The 21,075-nt window shown below is 35.0% G+C and overlaps 1 protein-coding gene across 2 annotated transcripts in view; it reads right to left on the bottom strand.

The window, feature by feature from the left end:
* Positions 1-65: 65 nt before the first annotated feature.
* Positions 66-21,075, bottom strand: part of LOC136848858 (dipeptidyl peptidase 8) — a 43,118-nt gene continuing 22,108 nt past the window's right edge. For both annotated transcript variants that reach the window (XM_067121678.1, XM_067121679.1), the window contains exons 10-17: positions 19,635-19,858; positions 18,238-18,382; positions 17,564-17,751; positions 15,724-15,843; positions 13,270-13,421; positions 9,949-10,092; positions 8,876-8,987; positions 66-5,338 (exon numbers count right to left, since the gene is read on the bottom strand). In XM_067121678.1, coding sequence (XP_066977779.1) covers positions 5,246-5,338; positions 8,876-8,987; positions 9,949-10,092; positions 13,270-13,421; positions 15,724-15,843; positions 17,564-17,751; positions 18,238-18,382; positions 19,635-19,858 — 1,178 coding nt within the window. In that variant the 3' untranslated portion in view covers positions 66-5,245. The remainder of the gene's footprint in view (positions 5,339-8,875; positions 8,988-9,948; positions 10,093-13,269; positions 13,422-15,723; positions 15,844-17,563; positions 17,752-18,237; positions 18,383-19,634; positions 19,859-21,075) is intronic.

Genomic DNA, 21,075 nt, shown 5'->3' with positions numbered 1-21,075 from the left:
GGTAAGCTCAAGTAAAACTTAGGGGGAACCATCAACTCATGCTTTGTCATGAATTAAAACTCAGATTGAATGATTTTCAAGCAAAACTTTAATAAAGTTCCACAAAATTTAACAAGTGCGACTTGTGTCAAACTTTTTCATGGAAATTTAGTTAAAAAGAAGAAAGGAAAGTCATGGCAAGAAGAGTGAAACGAATTAAAAATGAAACTCAATGCAACGAGATCATCAGCAAAAGTGACTATCACAAAATAACTGTAAATTTTACAATATCGGTATATAAATACATGGTAAAATGTCCTCTCATTGAATAAACATTATCAAATTAAAAAGTGCTGTTAGTTCAATCAATACACAACATTTACAAAGAATTCCAAAATCAACAGAGAACTCAAAACCTGTATTTTCCATACATACGCCGTAATTTCCTGACAGTTTTAATAAAAAAAAAAATGTGTTTACTCATCTCCATTATATTTTTGAACACAATCTTTTTTCAAAGAATTGCAAAAAACATTAGAACCGAGTCTGATCAAAAGCTGAATACTAATCCATGTGTTTTGTTGTTCCTGCAAAATGCGGCCTATACCTTAACATGGTGAAATGTTTAACTTCCAAGTTAAAATGTTTAACTTCCAAGTTAAAGTTAATTGCAAAGGATGGATAAAGACATGAGTGATACATCAATAAGATACAAATAGACCTCACTGTATAAACCTAAATCTTTGACGCAAAACAAAGAAGAATTTAACATACACAACATACATACAGTGAACAAACTGACTAATATAGAAGTTCTGAAAAGGGAATAAACTAAAGGTTCTCAGTGGTACTGACCATACTGTAGTAACATGATGTTCTAACACAGGTGAGAAAGTAAGGATTGTCACAGGGAATACTAAATACAGTAACAACTGATGGCAATGACAACGTCAGAGGCACAGAGATTATAAAAAGGTCTCGAGCAATGAAATTTCTTTCAAAAATTGATGCTATAAATTTTGTAAAATAGGAAATGATGAGGTGTTACAGTCTTGCTCAGATAGCTGCAAATAACAATAGGTATGTTTTAAGCAAAAACACAACAAATTTGAATAAAGAATGAAGTCAAACCTTTCCTCAACATTTTTTTTTCATTTACTAAACATTGCTACAAGGTCAAGTCTCAATCAAGTAAATCTCAAACTGGGAACAAAGGTAAAACCCTTGCCATTTGAAGTATGATATAAAATCACCACAGAAGAAGAAAATGTGGAAATGTGTCAAAAGCATAACATCATGAACAGAATATCTACTTAACAGCCCCCTAATAGATATTTATTCATCAATTACAAAAGTTTCTTCTACATCATATTGATCTGGAAAATATAACAGAACCTCCACAGAGTCAAAAAAACATCTTGCATATTAGTAATTTATAAATTATTTTGCATAGAAAATGAAATCTTGCATTACTAGTGAAAAGGTATAACACTGATCAGCACTTGAATATACCAATACAAAACACTAAATGGATTTTACCTGCTTCAAAACAGATTGCTATTAAAACAAAATTGAATGAAGGATATGCCCCTTAACAATAGCAAAACTTTTCATTAGCACGCCCAACTTAGCAATTAGCTTTGTGCAGCCTACTGATTACAATTTCAACCTTGCCGAATAACCTGGTAAGAAGGGCTTGACACATGGCCTCACTAATATATATACAATGGACTTGTTCACAAGATGTACACCTTCCTTCCCCTGCTTTTTCAGTTCTTGATACACTTGTTCATAACAGTGTAACTTTCTTAGGTGAATTTCAGTCACATTTTTAGAAAAGTAAATGAAAGTGTTAGATCCCATGCTACATTATTTTGCTAATGGTAGATTGTACTCATCATAGACAAAGGCCACTCACATCACTTACCCTGCAGATCAAAAATGAAAGTCAACAGGCAATTCTATCTCATTCACACAAATTAAAATAAAAATTGGATGGCCTTCACTTAACTCAGTTTCCAAATGAATCACTGCCAGACATACCCTCAAATTTTGACATTCACTTCTGTTTCAAAGCACAGCACTATAATGCATGAAGATTAAACTTGTCACTAGTATTTCCTGCTTAACCTGATAAGTACAGCTTAAATTTCAGTAGCAAATTTGATACCTGGAAATTTTGCGATCATCCATGTTAACACAAAGAGACCAATAAAAACAGTACATTCAGCTTTTTAGTTCCCAGTCTTGCTTCTATCACATGCATTTATGAGCCTTTTATTGACTTCCATATATGTTGTTATGCTCAGAGTTTCCCCTCATCTAACTGCAGTTTTGAAAATATTTACATCAAGAAAAAATATGGTATACATAAAGTATATATCTATAAAGTAAGTGATTAAACCAATAATTACCATCGTAAGGTCACAAAAATAATTCTGCGGCATCATTAATCAAATGACGATGACTATTTAGGGACCCGAAAAGTATGGCTATTCTTATAACTCTGAGACTAAGTGATGGATTGCAAGATTTTAAGGAGTTTGGAGTTAGTATAACTGAACAAAAAAAAAAAAAACACCAAGATAACTATCCAAGACATCAGATTACTTCACAAATATAGGGGTTACTGTAACACTCCGCTCGTGCTATGCTGTAGGCTGAATCCTGACCAACTGACCTTCAATTAAAAAATGTAGTTATTCATTGATAAATTGGAAACATCCTGTAAAATGCTCATGAGAGCATAGCATAAGAGAAAATTAAACGGACTTTAAAAATCTACTGGCTCTACATAGTCACCGTGTTGAATTTTGTTACACAAAATACCACAATGTTTTGAAGCCAATCTTGAAATGGCCAAGCGTTTCAAGCAACAGTGAGCATTGTTTAATATGATGCCGAAATCATGATTTTACAGAGTATAAAACAATAACATTCACACAATTATGTACAAAATGGTGAACAAATACTGGATACATGAATATGCCTAATGCAGGTTCCCAATTTGTACATTTGCACTTACAATAAATGGCAAAAACTAAATTCATACCAACTATGCCTGAGTCTTCATCCCTGATATCTGAGCCATTTGAGTAGCTACAGGTATAGCATACAACACATCAATAATAATACACTTTGCCCCAAAAACAGATTACCATAGGAATTTTTTAAAAAGGCAATTCCACTACCAATAAAATTATGGCTGACCATGCTGGTCTTCATAGGAGGACAGATCAATTCAGTGAACGAATACTGAAAATAGTTAAAAATAAAATGGCTAATCACCACAATTATGATTAAAACTTGGGCAAAAGTAAACTTCATGAGAGAAACAAATTGGAAAAAATGAAAAACCATTTTGTAAGGTTTTGATATCAACCATAACTAGTCTACCAATTATACTGGATCCCATCAATATTGCAAAACACACACACACACGCACACACAACTCATTTACAGCGGAACTAAAACCTTACAGAAAAGGTTTCAAAATCAAAATAACAAAATAAACCGACAGCAGTGAATTCTAAGTACCCAGAAATCACAGTAGTTACTTCTAAAATAAAATTTTAAAAACCATCTGACATTGTCACAGCATCACATCGCTTGAATTTAGACTACACAACCAAGTGCATTCAGCATGAGTATATTCAACCTACCTATACAGTTACAAGGAGCAAAATATAATACACCTTACTTGATAGTGAAAAAAATTCTTTCCCAGTAAAAGGATTACAACTAATAAGCAAAAGACTTCTTCAAAGACAAAAATGATTTTCCAAAGGGATACCTAATTCAGTGACAAACATTTTCTAAATTTAGAGCAGTTTTATATTCGAAACTCTACCAAAATAAATGAATCTAGTATTCAGATTCAATTCGGTACCATAGTAAAATCCAAATTCTGCCCCATACAGTATAATACCTGTTAGAAAACCTTACCTACTTTACATACAGCTCATTAGTAAAAACGTAAACGAAAGAAAGAGTGGAGATATTGTAAAATTCATGGAAACTACTCTCAAACTAGTGAATATACTAATAATAATGTCAATACTGTACTGTACATTGTACATCATGAAAATTTCAATAGTCAAATATCATATAGCCTTTTCCAAGTTTTCTAGGTTACGGTTCCTCTGCACCTTTGGAATCTTACAAAGGGACACTCCTACCACTGGTTATACATATAAGAACAAAATTCTTCTCGTGCGCTAGGTAAGTATTAGCGTGGTAAAAAGGTTAAAGCATCATCATTTAATTGGAGTTACGTTCACTGCTTGCAAGGACACAGGTGTATGCACCCAATGTTTAGTCTTCAAGAAAATTATTTTTGTAATTAAGCTGCATTACTATTAAAAAGGCAGTTTATCAAGCACTGATCTGTGCATGCCTATGCTAATGAGAGCTACCCTTTTTTATTTACAATCACTAACAAAATCTGGATGTCATGACTGCAACAATGATACTGGACTGAAACCTGATCTTCACCTCGCACACACACACACCAGACAGAATACAGTATACGACACTATGCAGAAACAACAAAACAATTTTTTTTTACATATTCGCTGTCAATGTACGTACTTTTTAGTCCACCAAACAAAATGACTTCGAAATCAGATCTCAGTATCAAAAACATCATCATATTGCTGATGTCTTATATCATCAACATGTAAAAATAGTCTGAGAAGGGATAACTGACATAACAAAAGGATACTAAAATTATTCAACTAGATCTTAATAATGATGAAATATTCACCAGACCTACTTATCTACACTTGACTTAATTCACCGTATCTTAACATAACTGATAATATATTTATCTATCACATCCGTTCGACTCCGTCCTCAACTAAGAATTATATCAACAAATAAGTTCACATCACTTAAAGCACATCTGAGGAGTTCGAAGCAGCTCAATGACTCTTGGGGAAGGTTTAATTTTTTTTTTTTCTAAAATCATATGCACAATTCAGCATTCATCTTAAAATTGATAGCACAAACCTTTCTGTATTCAATGCCACTGCCAATAGGTTCCGAAGGCATACCATCATAATTATTATTATTCCTTCACCAACTATGCACCAGTTCAGTCACATCAGTTTTGTTTATTCATCACCACTTGAATTAGCTGTCTCTATAAAAAGCATAAAAGCACTAACACATTTCATGAACATCAAAACAACCATCAGCAAACCATGGTGGCTGTGAGACTAATATACCACAACACTGGGATTTCTGGGACTAAGTTCCATCTCCATCATAGGTAATTCAAGAGGAAAGACAGGAGCTTAGTCTCATAGTGCTCATTGGAGTCCATCTGCCGTAAACAGTGTCGCTCGTGAGGGTATATCTGCCAGAGAGAAGGATTTGCTATGTCACTACATATACAGAAATGATGGTGAATCGTGTTTAAATCCCACAAATTAATGCCTACAGCTCATGAGAGTTCTATGAATGTACAAAAGTTATCATCAATGTTTTTGTGCCAAGTATGCCCTATAAGGGATTAGACATGAAATGAGTTCTCTGCACTTTTAAAGTGTTGATACTGAAGAAAAAATTACAACAAAAAAGCTAACCTTACCATTTCAAATGATCACTGAGTGTTTCAAAAACAATCTACATCTCAGATGGAAACTTTTACTTATTATGTCTTTAAAAACAATACAAATACTCATCACTTGTGATATATATATGTGTGTATATATATATATATATATATATATATATATATATATATATATATATATATATATATATATATATATATATATATATATACATTATATATATATATATATATATATAATATATATATATATAAAAAATTGATTTACTAATTTCCAAATAATAATAACGTAAACACAAAAAAATATAAATTCATTAAGGAAAATATAATAAAATAGGTAAGATTTTAGCACAATTCTTTGCTTTGCCCAATCTTTTGCTCTCACAAAGTCTCCCACTTACGGGGAGGATGTAGGTTGGAAATAGCCTATCAGAGCAGGGCACCAGCTTTCCTTTTCCTGGTTGATGGATTGGCTTGTAGCACGACACGCTTGTAGTTCAGATGCTTTGTGAGGGAGTTCCCCCTCTTGTTTTATGATTTATTTTGGTTTAATGTTTACTGATACTGTATATTCTTATAAACTAGTTTTGTGAATTAATCTTTATTTACCACTGTGTGCGTACTGTCACTAGTGTATTAAATATATATATATATAGACAAAAAGGCAGGGAAGCCTATTATAAAACATCCATGTATACACTTTATTATCGTTTCAAAACTCCAAGCTTAATGTTCAAGCATAAAATAAAAATGTGAAAATATAAAATTATACATATATAAATAATATATATAATATATATATATATATATATATATATATATATATATATATATATATATATATATATATATATATATATATAATATATATATATATATATATATATTATATATGTGTGTGTGTTTATGTATGGAAATATAAAAGTCCCATAAAACACTATATGTTGCAAACATATATTTCAGACGCTACTTCTATGTCCCTGTTCACATATTTTACCAGGGAACAGAGACACAGTACTGTAGTAGTCTCTGGAATATATGGCTACAATGTATACAGGGTGTTTCGAAATTAGAGCGCCCCCCCCCCACAGCATAAACTGAAATTGATATGAACAAAAACAAAAGTAATTCAGAACAGGTATTTATTTAAGTTTCTCTCCGAGTATTTAATATTTTGTGTGGCCTTCATCTGCCTGTACCACAGCCTGCATTCTTGAGGGGTATGATCTCAGCAAATTGCAAAAAAGCTGAGACTCAAACTCCATTTCCCTGAGCACTTCGGTCACCTCTCTTCGCAGGGCGTCAAGGCTTGGTATACCATCATAGTTCACTGTGTGCTCTTCAACACAATCCTTTAAGATACTACCAATGTTTTCACACACATTAAGGCCAGGAGAGCTACCTGGAAATTCACTTGACGAGAAGAAATCGATACCACTGTTTCGAAGCTGCTCCTGTGTCTGAAGAGCCTTGAAACATGGTGCCTTATCATGCAAAAATGTGACTTCTTCAACAGATAACACATTTTCAGGATCTTTGAGGAAAGGAAATACTCCACCAGTAAACACAGTTTCTCTGAAGTATTCGCCATTCCATGACTGTCCTTTTTCTTTGATGATCCACATTAACCATTTGACTGTGAAACAGAGAAAAATTCCCAAACATTCAGGAAATTTCACAACTTGGCGATAGCACATCATCGCTGATATCATCCAACTTTGCAGCCCAAATGATGTCATTTTTATGTTTTGGCTTCCTGACTGTGTAAATGAAGAATTCATCTGATGCGGCAACATGGAGAAAGTCAGCTTCATCCCAATCTTTACGGAATGAACTACAAAACCATGCACGGTCTTCTCTCTGTTGCTGAGTGATGTTGGGCTTGCTGATAATATGAAATGGCTTGATAACAGATTTTTTCAACTCACGATATACAGCACTGTAACTTCTCTTCTTTCCCCTTTTTGTTCCTTTCTATTATGTTTCTTTTTAAACTTTCACGTAAAAACTTTTTTCTCATTTTTTAAATCTGAGTATTTTTAATAGTTTTTTTTTTTTTTTTTTTTTACAGCTTTGAAAGTGGGACACATGGTCCTGAAATGTCAGCGTAGTAAAGTACACTGAAAGGAAATAAACGAATTCTTCTCTCCATATATATATACATACATACATACACACATTTATATATATATACACATGTATTATATTACATATATATAATATATATACACACATATATATACACGCAGTCCCCAGTTTACGACAGAACCAGTACAAAAAGAGGCATGATTCAGTAGCAAAAGCCCTCCACTGGAGCCTGTGCAAGACACACCAGCTAGCTTGCAGTAATAAGTGGTACGAACACCAACCTGGGGGAGTGATAGAAAACGAGCAGGCAAAGATCCTCTCGGACTATGGTATCAGAACAGATAGGGTGATATGTGCCAGTAGACCAGACATAGCGTTGATTGACAAAATCAAGAAGAAAATATCACTCATTGATGTTGCAATACCATGGGACACCAGAGTAGATGATAAAGAAAGAAAAAATTTGTAAGTATCAAGGCCTGAAAATCGAAATAAGAAGGATATGGGATACGCCAGTGGAAACTGTATCTAAATCATAGGAACAATGGGCATGATCCCAGGATCCATGAAAAGGAATCTCGAAAAACTAGATGCCAAAGTAGCTCCAGGACTCATGCAGAAAAGTGTGCTACTAGAAACTGCTTTGCACATACTGAGGAAATATATATATATATATATATATATATATATATATATATATATATATATATATATATATATATATATATATATATATATATATATATATATATATATATATATATATATATATATATATATATATATATATATATATATATATATATATATATATATATAATAATAATAATAATACTGTACTGTAATAATAAAGTATCTAAAATACGTGGGTAGTTTAGAACAGTGGGACACGTACCTCAAAACAGAATGCTAGGTTTGTTACATAATGTTAGCATTTTCGTGATTACGTACAAATACACTTATGATAAAAAAAAATTATTTACCACAGTGAGTTCTTGGTTTACATCGTTTTGTGGTTAGTCCTCACCATCTCCCATAAATTTATTAAAATACTCTTGTGCTGTCATTCTCTCTCTCTCTCTCAATAATATATACCGTATATGTTACTGATCTCATAAGCAAAGTTTCTTTCGTACTCAACAATTTACATCAATAATGTTTTAAAAAGTTTCTAAAATCAAAACGTAATACAGGTCTCACTTTCCTTAGATGACATAAACCATTGCTTACCTGGAGTTGATACGGCTTACCCGCCTTTATCAAGGCTTGGATAAGCTGATTAGTATGTAGAAAGTGGACATTTTCGTCAATCATCCCTTGAACGATGAGCAGTCTATTTTCCCTGTAAAATTACAGATAAAGATTAAAATCTTGGATATGGATAATATGAATTATGCTTACCATAATTATCATCATTACCATTTCTAAGAACTATGCTTACATAATTATCATTATCACTACTATTACCATTATTAGGAAGTTGAATTACACTACTGGGTCTCTTGCTAGGGTAGCCCTAAGGATTTGTGTGACATGAAAAAAAAGTTTTGTACTCAGACTAATCCAGTAAGAAAATTTAATTTTTTATATGACTAAGCATAAAAAATATTAACATTTTTAGACCTAACCTGAAGTACCATTATGAACCCATTAATCATAAACTGCTTTATTCTGTGCTCCAGATCTCAGGTCACACCAATCTGTCACAATCATGAATGAAAAAGCCTGTGTATCCCAGACCTAAAAGATGCTTGCCTACAACAGACTTCTGGTATTTAGTCACTGTGTTTTTGTGCTGTCAAACTTTTCTTTTCAACATTTTCTTTCTTGTTATTATTATTATTATTATTATTATTATTATTCAGAAAATGAACCCTATTCATATGGAACAAGCTCACAGGGGCCATTGACTTGAAATTCAAGCTTCCAATGAATATATTATTATTATTAAAATAATTTAACCAGACCACTGAAGGACAAAAGCATAGCTTTGCTATATTGCTCCAATTGCAGCATTGATGGACAAAAATCAACTTTGCTACATTTCTCCAACTACTGTGTTGAGGGACACAAAACAACTTTGCTATAGTTCTCCAACTACTGTTACTTTGCTACATTTCTCCCAATCCTGTGTTGAGGGAAAAAATATAATTTGGATTCATCTCTCCAAATACTGTGTTGAGGGACAAAAACATAACTTAGCTACACTTCTCCAACACCTGTGTTGTGGGAAAAAAAACATAACTGCTACATTTCTCAAATTACTGTTTGGGGGACAAAAAACAAAACTACTGTGTACATACTCATCAGGGAAGTTGTTTACGTAACCAAGGACGGATCCGTTGCAGTAACCTTCAGGATTGACCGTTGGTAAATCCATATAACGCTCAGTGTAACCTGTATCATACAAATCCCAGGAAACGACTGGAGCTCCAGCTATTGCTAATCTGCAATTAGACAGAGAAGAGTGAATAATTCAAAGCACTGGTAAAGTACATAAACTGTCCTGTATAAAATACACTTTAAATACAGAAAAATATTATAATTTGGTAACCACAGTGCAGTGACAAAATACAGTACAAGAAAAGTTTATGTATCTCCTCTGCTGGACTTCAGCAGATATGAAGCATAGTCTACTACATGGACCTCGGTACGGTGGACATTTCCTTCAAAAGTTTGGATGAGAAAGTTTAAATGGGTGCGTGTTTAACTGGAGGATACTACTCGGCAGTGTGTTTGAGATGGATGATTAAAAGTAGCTACTGTACTTGATGCTGAATATGAGGTAAAAGTTATAAGTGGTACTTAAAATCACCCTTGGTTTCACTTGTGATTTTGTATTGGTCAAGGTTTGCAGCACAGTCTGTAAAAGCTAAATATAATTTATATCTTTAGTGGCTGTGCCTTCAACATTATCTTCCCATTTTAACTTTGTACTGACAAAAAAAAATCTAACTTCCTATACTGTGAGCTATCTGTAACAACTGTGTCAGCACAAGAATCTCTAGTTAAAACACCTGCTTTTAGCCCACCTGAGAAATTATCAGGTTGACATCATGTTTAAGTGCACAGAAAGGAAAATTATTGCAAAATGACATTTTTATAACAAAGTTTTATATATACTTACCAAATAATTACATAGCTATAACATTTCCTACCACGGCAGCCTAAAATTCAAGATTAGCAGTTACAATTCAACTAGCTAGTGTAGGTGGTTAACCCCGCCCACTTTCGGGGTAAGACGATGATCGACGTGGCATAAAGTTTCATTCATTTTTTGCCCTGAATTCCATGTGAGGGGAGGAGGGAGGGCTATGATTCAGTAATTACTTGGTAAGTACATTTAAAACTTTATTTTGTTATAAAAATGTTATTTTTATATAAGTAAATTACCAAGTAATTACATAACTGAATCCACAATGGCAGGTTGGAGGATAATGGACATATTCTACCTCAAAACATTAATAAAGTCATGACTTTGATAGCAGAAAAGTTGCCAGCATTGGTACAATGCTTGTCGTTTCCTTACCTGGTAAGAGAGCCACTGCAGGTGGATAGGATGTCTGCTAAACTTTTAATGGAGAAGGTAATGGAGGTACTTCCCGAACTGAAAAACTGTTCTGAAAGATGAAATGGAAGAACTTCCTGGAGTCCGGATGTATGGGGACATGGAAGTTAGCATCCTGCATGTCTAGGGAAATCATCCAGTCACCCCAACAAATGGAAGACATGACAGACTGGCTCGTTTCCACATGGAACTTTGTCTTCAGAACAAAGAGGTTCAGAGTTATGATATTGAGAACGGGCCTCCATCCCCCCAGTGACTTGGGAACTACGAAGAGCCGGTTGTAGAAACCCTCTGACCCGTGACACTCGATTTCTTTCACAGCTCTATTAAGGAGGAGGGAGGCGAGCTTGTGGGAACCATCTCTGGTGGCCTTACCCACAGACGATAACACAGCTAACCAGTCGGAGGCCAGGTCCTCTGGCAAGAGTGGACAGTCCTCCATCTTCTTGGCGAGTGCCCCGATGGACCAATCGAGGAAACTCAGCACCTCACACACCTTAAAAAGGTTTCTAACAACATGGTCAAGTTCAGTAGACAAAAACAATACCTTTGGTGAAGCGAAGGCCGGGCGCCACAAAGGGTCGATCAGACCAGAAAAGTCCCCCTGGGAGGACGTAGCGACTCCCAAAGAGGGGGGCTTCTCTGGTCGAATAGTAGAGATATCTCCTGCGAACAAGTCTGGAGGGAGGCCAAGCTGGAGTGACTTTGCCCAGTTCCCTCCTTGAAGCAAGCCAGTCATCCACCTCCTTGTGGGCTTGCCTTGCTGAGGAGGACAGCACCATCTTGGGAAGCCGAGCAGAGTCGTCTGCCTGGTTTCTCATAAAGAAGGTAGAGGCAGGAGAAACTGGAGAGGCAGGTGAGTAGCAGCTGGGAAAACTGGCCAAAAGATACCGAAGCAGCGCAGTGTAGGCCAACTTAGAAGTGTCTTGCTCAAGCACCTCTTCATCAGAAGATATAGGTGGCAAAGCAGGATCCTGTGAGACTGGGGGAGCAGTGGGGGCTTTCTGAATGAAACTCATAATAGTCTCAAGCTGGCGCTTAATCGGTTCCAATGAACGCCGGCAGAAAAACAAATGAAGCTCTATGCCACGCTGATCCTCTTCTTACCCCGAAAGTTGGAGAGGTTAGCCACCTGCACTGACTAGTTGAATTGTTACTGCTAATTTTGAATTTTTAGGCTGCCATGGTAGGGAATCCTATAGCTATGTAATTACTTGGTAAGTTACTTATATAAAAACTTAAGTTTCCTTGGTTTCATCAGCTAAACTTGAACTTCAGAGGGCTTAATATTAATGCAGCTTGAGGTTAGATATACCTAACCTCAGCCTAGGTTTGAAAAGCCAAAAGAAGGATGTACAGGCAGTCCCCGGTTAACAGCGGGCTCGATTAACAGCGATCCGGTTTCACGGGGCTTGTTTAGTGACGAAAATCTGCAATTTTCGGCACAAAAAATCTGCAATTTCCGGCGCTGAAAATCACCAATTTCTGCTTATCGGTGCCGATAATTGGGTACTGGCACCAATACATACCCAACAGAGGCATTGATAACCGAAAATTGGTACTTTTTGGCGCCAATAAGCCCCAAAAATTGCCAAAAAAAGAGCCGAAAATTGCTGATTTTCGGTTATCATCACATCCTCAGAACGGAACCCCCGCCGATAACCGGGAACTGCTTGTACTTGGATCTGTTTGCACATTAGTAGTATTAGGAGAAAACTAACAAGGATTTTTTTTACTTATTTCTTTACAAGTTTTTCTAAAATTCACTGTTACCCACAATGGCTGAATACATTTTGCAGCGAATGCTTATCATGATTTGGATTCAGCATTTCTTACAGGGTCACTTACTGATACTGTCACTAACATGTATATAAAGAAATAGGCAGGTACCCAATGATAAAAAAAAAAAAGTACCGGTAGCATCCAAATTTCTTCCTTGTATTTACAAAAGAAAACGTAAACAATACGGAAGACAGTTAATTTCTTGAGGATACCAGACACCTCAAATCCCTAAAGGCCTGTTAATGAAAGACTGCACTGTATCAAAAGGTCTTACTTGAATATATCAGGTCTCTGTGCTAATGCCATGAGTGACAGGTAACCGCCATAGGACCACCCAGTCACTGCCAAACGTGTCAGGTCTATGTAATCGCACTGGCCAGCCAGCAGTTGTAAGACCTCAACCTGATCACCAACTTCCACAGTACCCTGAAATTGGAGAGATTATAAAATCTGAGGTCTTTCTATGCGGCTGACCTGGAAGATTAGCTTGTTAAAGAAAACGGACTGGTTTATTGAATTTATTCACATCAAGAGATGGTAAGAATTCTAGCTGTAGCCAGGTAAGTTCTAGTGTTGTTAACTTGATGGGAATGCTAACAGCAAAAGGCCCCATTGCAATACCAGTTAAAATTTTAAGCTTGTTGGTGAAGGGATTTGCCAAAATTTTGTGATATTCAACCAATACTTAATTTATATCAAGACACCCAAGAATTTTAGCTAAATTCATTTAATTTACATAAAATTTTTATTTTTAAACTTATAGAAAAGAAAAAAAAAAGGAGTTATAGCCCAATTATTTAGTTCTTGCTGCCTTATCAACTTCAGCTGATGGATCAAATACTCCAAACTTTCACTAAATTTCACTCATTCACACACACACTTTCTTCAATAATAAAAAGCCTTTGAATATTGGCAAAAGGAAGAAATAACTGTATTTACATGTACTCCAGCTAGGAGTACAGTACATTACTTCACATCACAAAATTATTCTGAAAATCTTGTAATGATCAAATAATAATTTATTTTAATCTTTAGGAAATTAAAAACTTGAATACAGACCTGAAAGAGGCAATAGAAAAGGCTACTTTCATTTGTTTATACATATACATGTATATGTGTGTACATTGATTATTATACACTGAGTTAAGTAATCACAAATATAAATTTTTTATTTTTTGGTAAAAATTATCAATTTACAAATAAAAAATTAGATAGCTATGCCTCATCAATATCAAGGTCTTTCACTTTCTATTACCTGATTGCAATTACCTTAAAGGAAACCCTGCTGTTTAGTGGGTAACTAGCATAAAATTTCAGGGTGAAATTTTGTGACCTGTCACATAACTTGACACTTTCTAGTGACCTGGTGGTTGACAAGGCCTTATTATAAAATTATCTATAAACCTGTCAATGATGTTTTTAGAACTATAATCAATGAATTTTTCTAGAACTATAATACTCAAGGATATCTTTATTTTGACATTAAGAAGTCCAAAAATATGAACTAAAAAATAATTTGATTAAGCTTTATGTTTTTTTGCAGCACCCATTAATGTCTTCCTTTTAAATTGTTTTCCAACAAATATGTAAAAATCTAAGTACTTTGTTTATTCAAAAAAAGAAAAAAGAAAACTAAATAACGAATTGATGCAGTCAAGCCCATACATATCATATTGTATAGAGAACACATAGGATCATGGCAGAATGAAATGCATACTGTTACTGACTGACAGTGTTGATTACAAAGTCCTCATCATTTGAAAAGTAAATGTATTTTTATGGTTGTGTAATCTTTGAAACATGTCAGATTCTTCAAAAGTAAGGAGAAGCAATAATTACAATTATTCGTCGTGCTTCACTTATACTCTTCGATATTTACAATGCTAAGAAAACTCATCTGACACTGGTACTTGCTGCTTTTCTATCTACATATTTCTTTTAACTTCCTTTCATATTATTTCAACTACTTATTGCTAATGAACAGGAGACTTCATGACATAAAAGAAAATCAATATCTCAAAAAAGGTTGCGTGTGGTGGACACGAGAGTCCTTATCACCCAGACCATGACCTAGTGAAGCATTATGCAAAATTTACTAATTCTTTGGTGATATAAACTTAATATGCTTATGGCAACAAACGGAAAAGTTATGGAGAATAACCTTCAGGTAACAATATTACTTGCAGTCAATGATGACAAAAGTAACCATAATAGTGCCTCCTCAACTTACGGCGATTCGATCTTACAGTGCTTTTTCAGTGCCGTAACTTGATGTTGCATCAAGTTACGGCGTCATAAGTGCCACTGACGGCGCTAACAGCAAGAACAGGCATCAAGTTACAGTGCTGTAAGAGCCGGTAACGGAGAACAATTGACTTACGGCGGAAATCAACTTACAGCACGGCGCTGGAAAGGATCCCCCACCGTAAGTCGAGGACGCACTGTACCACTGCCACCTAGCAAGAGAAATTTCCAGCAGGCCTCCTTGGCAACTTCAAAAACAACAGAAAACAGGCTCAGGTGGAACAGTAGGTTTCTACAAACTGGTGATAACAGCATGAATATCAGAATCAATATACTCTGACAGCATGAATATTGAAATCAATATACTCCACATGGTGTAAAATAAGTTACACCACCCTCACAGGTATAGGTAGGAAAATATAGGAAAGTTTTAGTAATCTTTACAAGTAGTGAGACTTCTTTGGAGACGATCAATTACACTTACCATCCTATTCATAAGGTGAGCTTGGAATCCCATTCCACGGTTATCTGAGCCCCGCGAATCTATACAAACAACACAAAATCCATGCGCAGCAAGCATGTGTGTTCGCATGTGTCTAAAACCCTGAAATTGAGAAAAGACACTGTCAAATAAAATCACATTAAGAAATACGATTAGTGGAAAATTTGTTATCTTTGAGATAGAAGCAGTTATACAGTACTGTACTGGATAAGCCATGTCAGTCAAAAAACGTAAGTGGTACTGGCAGTGATGGATGAAAAACAACAAATGATGTCAATATGAGTACTTAAACAAAGCAAGCATTCCTTTATTTGTATAATGAAATGATGATTTTCCAGTCATAGTCTTGGGTATTCCCATGGCTAAGTCCATGAGTTCCTAATAAGCATTTTGTTTACCATAAAAATATTTTCTACAAAACCATAAAAACATTTTCTACAACAACAAGTTTTCCTTTGCACGAAAGCTCCCAGCCACGCTGGAAAATCTTGAAAGAAAAGAATGGGAAAAGGTCACTGAAAGTTTATGATTAACAGGTATGGATGTAAACATGTTTTCTTGGAAAAAACATTATTACAAACCTATTAATTATAAATAGCAAGAAGGCAATTTAGGAGGGATGATGACGGACAGGCATCCTGGAAGAAACTAGTAAACCAAGATGCAATCCCTTCCCTACTAACAACAGGCAGTGCAGCAGTAAATAAACTATCCAGAATCTTGGGAGCTTCCACAAAGTAATAAATTTATAATGGAAGACATAATTCCAAACTCAACAAACACGATGTGTACGGGCAGATACTCCAGGAAACACAAGCCTTCACATGTGCTATACTTATTCGAGAAGAGAACATGAAAAGGATGACGATGACCAACCCAGACCTCTCCCAACTGACAAAACATAACCTACCAAAATGATTAGGTCTAAGATGAGAGGTCCTCTCACAAAATATCTATGTAAGCCTGTGGAATAACCTGCTGAAGCCAATAGGAATTTGAATCCTTTGATAGAGGAAGATTTATGTGACCTGTGTAAAGGAACAGTTATGAAGGGATGGGTTGGAATTATTCAAACCACTGGAGGTACATCATGATAGCCCTCACAAGGAAGATAAGATTATCTTCAGCAGAAGAGGACAGAAAGGCAAGAATAACTAATTAAATCAAAGTATGAGTCATTTTCACTACATTCCTTGTGTTTTGGCAACAAACTAGGGCAGATGTAAGGCCAACTGAAGATCAGTGACTGGAATGGGAAACTTCACCCTACATTGTACAGAGCTCACTTGCTTTGAGGAGATATGGGCAATGACAAATACTGTCTTGAAGGTTATATCACAAAGAGGTCAGAGGAAAAATACTGGATTAGTGAAGAGTTTGCATGGTGAAGGCATCTCCAGAAATCTAACCACCTTGTTGTGGGCCTGCCTGCCAGTGACAATGGACATGCACTATACTACCAGAAAGGCGTTCACCAATTCTTCTCTTGTAATTACAGTGTCTGGGATTCACACAGATGTAAAATATTTTTAGTATAAGTAATGAGTTTGTTAGGAGTCAACTTCATGTTCAACTAGCATCCAACAATTTTTCACATTTTATTTAAAAATTTGCTTCTGCATCTTGGGAACTGTATAAAGGTTTCAGGGATAATGGAGTAAACACCAAGAAAATCATTTCACAAGATACATATACAAATAAAGCACTTTTTCCTTTCATAGTTAAATATATAAAAATAGCGTAATGAAATTCTTCCTTATGGCAAATGATGAAGTTATAGAACTTACAACTGATAACAAGATGATTACTAGGAGAAACTTACCTTAAAAGTATTTGTAACTAACTGGACTTGAGGTCCACCATATATACTAAGTACTGTTGGGTATTTTCTGCCCTGCGTGAAATTGTGGGGCTTAAAAACCATTGAATAAATAACATCGCCGCTATTTATTCTCGTAGTAAATACTTCAGGTACAACTAAGGGCTTGATTTCTCTCAAACCTTCGGATACTGGAAGCAAATTGCGTACTAATCAATAACATGGAAAATGGAACCTGTTAATAACATATAACAAGAGTAAATTCTGACAATCATCTTGAAAGTTTCAAATTTCTGTAAAGTAGTTATGAACATAATGTGCAGACCACTGACACTCATGATGCAAGTGAAAGTGAAATGAGATACTGTTTTATTAATCAGAAAAACCACAAAGTCTGACAGTCACATTCTATACATTCCAAGATCTATTTCTTAAAATCTCTTTCATCACAGAACTGACTTTAAGTACCCTAAAGGATATCTTGAATAAGCAAACAAAAATATTTAAGGAAGTGAAGACAAAGCCTTCAGTTGTGGGAATAAACAATAAAAAACAAAAGAAAAACAAATGCATTAAATCTTGAAAATCATTTACATAGTCAATGACTCTTCCAAACAGAAACCACAACCAAAGGGAAATGTTAAAAATTACGGTGAAAAACTTTTATCTTTACTTACAAGTTTCGTTAACAAGATCTCCTAATTCAGAGACCCAAACTAAGTGACCACTACTGTTGGGGGCATCGAGGGGTAAAATTCTCCACACTTTACTCTGGGACGGGCTATCTACACTGCTATAGACACTAGTAAATACACTACAATCCTGTTGGAGAAAGAAAAACTATCATTATTACTTGAAAATCTCTTTATCAAAATGTACAGAACCTGAATAAAATGCCTTTCACTAAAATTTCCAGAATAACTGAAAACAATGTTTGCAATTATCTCTAATCATTTTTAAAAAATGAGCATGCAATACCACTGCTGGTCAACACCAAGGCATCCTTTCTATGATACAAAGCATGTAATGGAATCTTTATCTTCAATCAATAAAAAAAACACTTATGACATTTCTGTTTCCTTTAACAAATCAAGCAATACAGTAAAAGCCCCATGTTCGAGTTCTCACGATTCGCGGACTCACGTATTCGCCGATTTCTCTGTGGAATGTATCTGCCCATTATTCAAGGAAAATTCGCCCATTCGCTGTATTTTTCACTGAGAAATATTCACTAATTACTGTATTTTCACATTTTCATGATTAAATGCACTTCTTGTGATAAAACTGTTAAAATACTTAAGTAAAGGCTTTAATGCCATCTAATGTTTTAAAAATATTTATCAAAGCACCCTTTACTACTCTTCCATGACCTGCTTGACTACTTCTATATATAGTTTTAGCTCCCTCCCAATCCATGACGTGATCATTCTCCAACAATGTTTAGCGAACTCCCTAATCTCTTTTTTAGGCTCTTGTAATCTCAAGTCCCTATCTCTACCTGCCCCCCTAAAATAAGATAAATTAAGAGTTTGCATTTTATAGAATTTACTCCTAACACCTCTCTCATTGCTACTATTACTTACCAATCCTGCAACTATTATTCTTAGTGAATTTTAATTTTATTGAATTTTCATATGATCTCTCAAAGTATGTGACCCCCAGTATTTAGACAACACTACCCATACAGTCCGATCTCTTTAAACTGGCACCCTTGGGACCAGGCCACTGTCAGACCACAGAAAATCCTGGATGACAGAAATCATCCCTAAAAAACCCCAGGTAAACAAAATCTTGCCAGCTCATTCCACATATATATTGCTGTGTTATCAAAAGTAGAACAAAGCTTATGAATAATCAGTCAATTATTCAGTTTACTTCTTTATGGGAATTCTGGACTGCTCCATAAGCATCTCCCTGGAAATGCTTACACCTTTGCTATGTCGGAGCTTAAACCATTTTATAAGCGCAATGTCAAATTACGATTTCCTGACACCTCTCCAATGAGTATTCATATTTACTCAGAAAAAAGTAATTAAACAATAACATAATAAAAACAGTGATATGACACACTTACCTCATTAAGAGCCACCTGGTGTGAAGAACCTATGTCTGTTAATCGCTGGATGATCCCAGGATTCGATATAGATGTAACATACAAATGCTGTTCAAGAGGAGAGTCTTTTAAACCACTAAAATAAACTAAGCCTCTTTCTTCATCTACCCATAGGCCATTACCAGTCACAGACCATTCGCCACTGGTGAGTGCAATTTTTTGAACTAACTGTGCTGACACAAGACCTGAAAGTTAATAATGGTGGTAAGGAAAATACAGGTCAATACCTTTCACATTTATGCAAGTAAGAGAGACATCATCTAGTAACGTAATATAAAACTACTTATGCAACATTATCTACGTCATTCTCAATGAAAGATTCAAGGGAGTTGTATATGCCTAGCCTATGCCTAGCTATCCCAAAACTTTAACATAACCATGCAATTCACTTAGCCCAGCCTATGTGAATGCACTCTAAGCCAATAAAACCAGAATCAACATAACTACAAACAATATAACAGGAGTATAAATTAAGTCTATATGAAATAGTCATTAACAGAACACTTTAGCAAGCAAAATGTCTCACTTGTCCCACTAGGCTATACAGTGCAAGTGTATATTCACATTCAAAATTAACTGCATCAGTGGCATACATTTAGTGATATGCCTTCGTTACATCTCAATCACCACACAAATGATCCACAGATACTGAGGGCATGTATGTATTGTTCTGTATATGTATTAAAAGGTAATGAATGTTGTGGTTTACCACTGTCTGAAGACCCTGTGAAACAGTTCGTAAGTAAATATTAATAAAACACAGCTGCACTTGACTATGCTTAGGTACCCTTTACTTTTCCTATACTGTATAGGGGTACATCATTATTCAAACGTAATCAATTCCGAAACGTTGTCTGAATGCCAAATCGTCCAAGTACATCAATTTTTTTTCATAAGGACTAATGTAAACTCAATTAATCCATTCCAGACCCCCAAAAAGTTTGAAGCGTTTTAACTCAAATTTTACAAGCCTAGAGTGCAAAAATCATATAAAAACCTACTGAAAATAAATGAAAATTTATTCTCACTTTATCAATACTTAGGACTGTTGATGGCTTGCGCATTTATTACATCTGCACATCATGCGTACATATTCACTTCGATCTTTGGTTTCTTTTCCTTAAGGTAATTCTAATAGGTATTCTATTGATTTGGTTGTAACTTATTTTGATGAACTAATTTTGTTGGTTTTTTTCATACTGGCTGTTGGCTCTATTCATGTCTTATTTTGGTTTAACAGATGTTTCATTAAAGTCATTTTTATTGTTTCTCCTGTTTAGGGGGAATTCTTTTTAAATGGTCCTTTCTTGTCTTTAAGTTCAGAAACATCAGTTTGGTTGTTTTCTTCTAGCTCTTCTATGGTGTTTTGCTTAAATTCCTCAACTTACAACTGTAACAGTAC

Source organism: Macrobrachium rosenbergii, chromosome 19 (genome assembly GCF_040412425.1).
Source record: "Macrobrachium rosenbergii isolate ZJJX-2024 chromosome 19, ASM4041242v1, whole genome shotgun sequence".
NCBI classification, from domain to species: Eukaryota; Metazoa; Arthropoda; class Malacostraca; order Decapoda; family Palaemonidae; genus Macrobrachium; species Macrobrachium rosenbergii.
The sequence above is the reverse complement of the archived record's forward strand: the minus strand, read 5'-3'. Positions and strand labels throughout refer to the sequence as shown.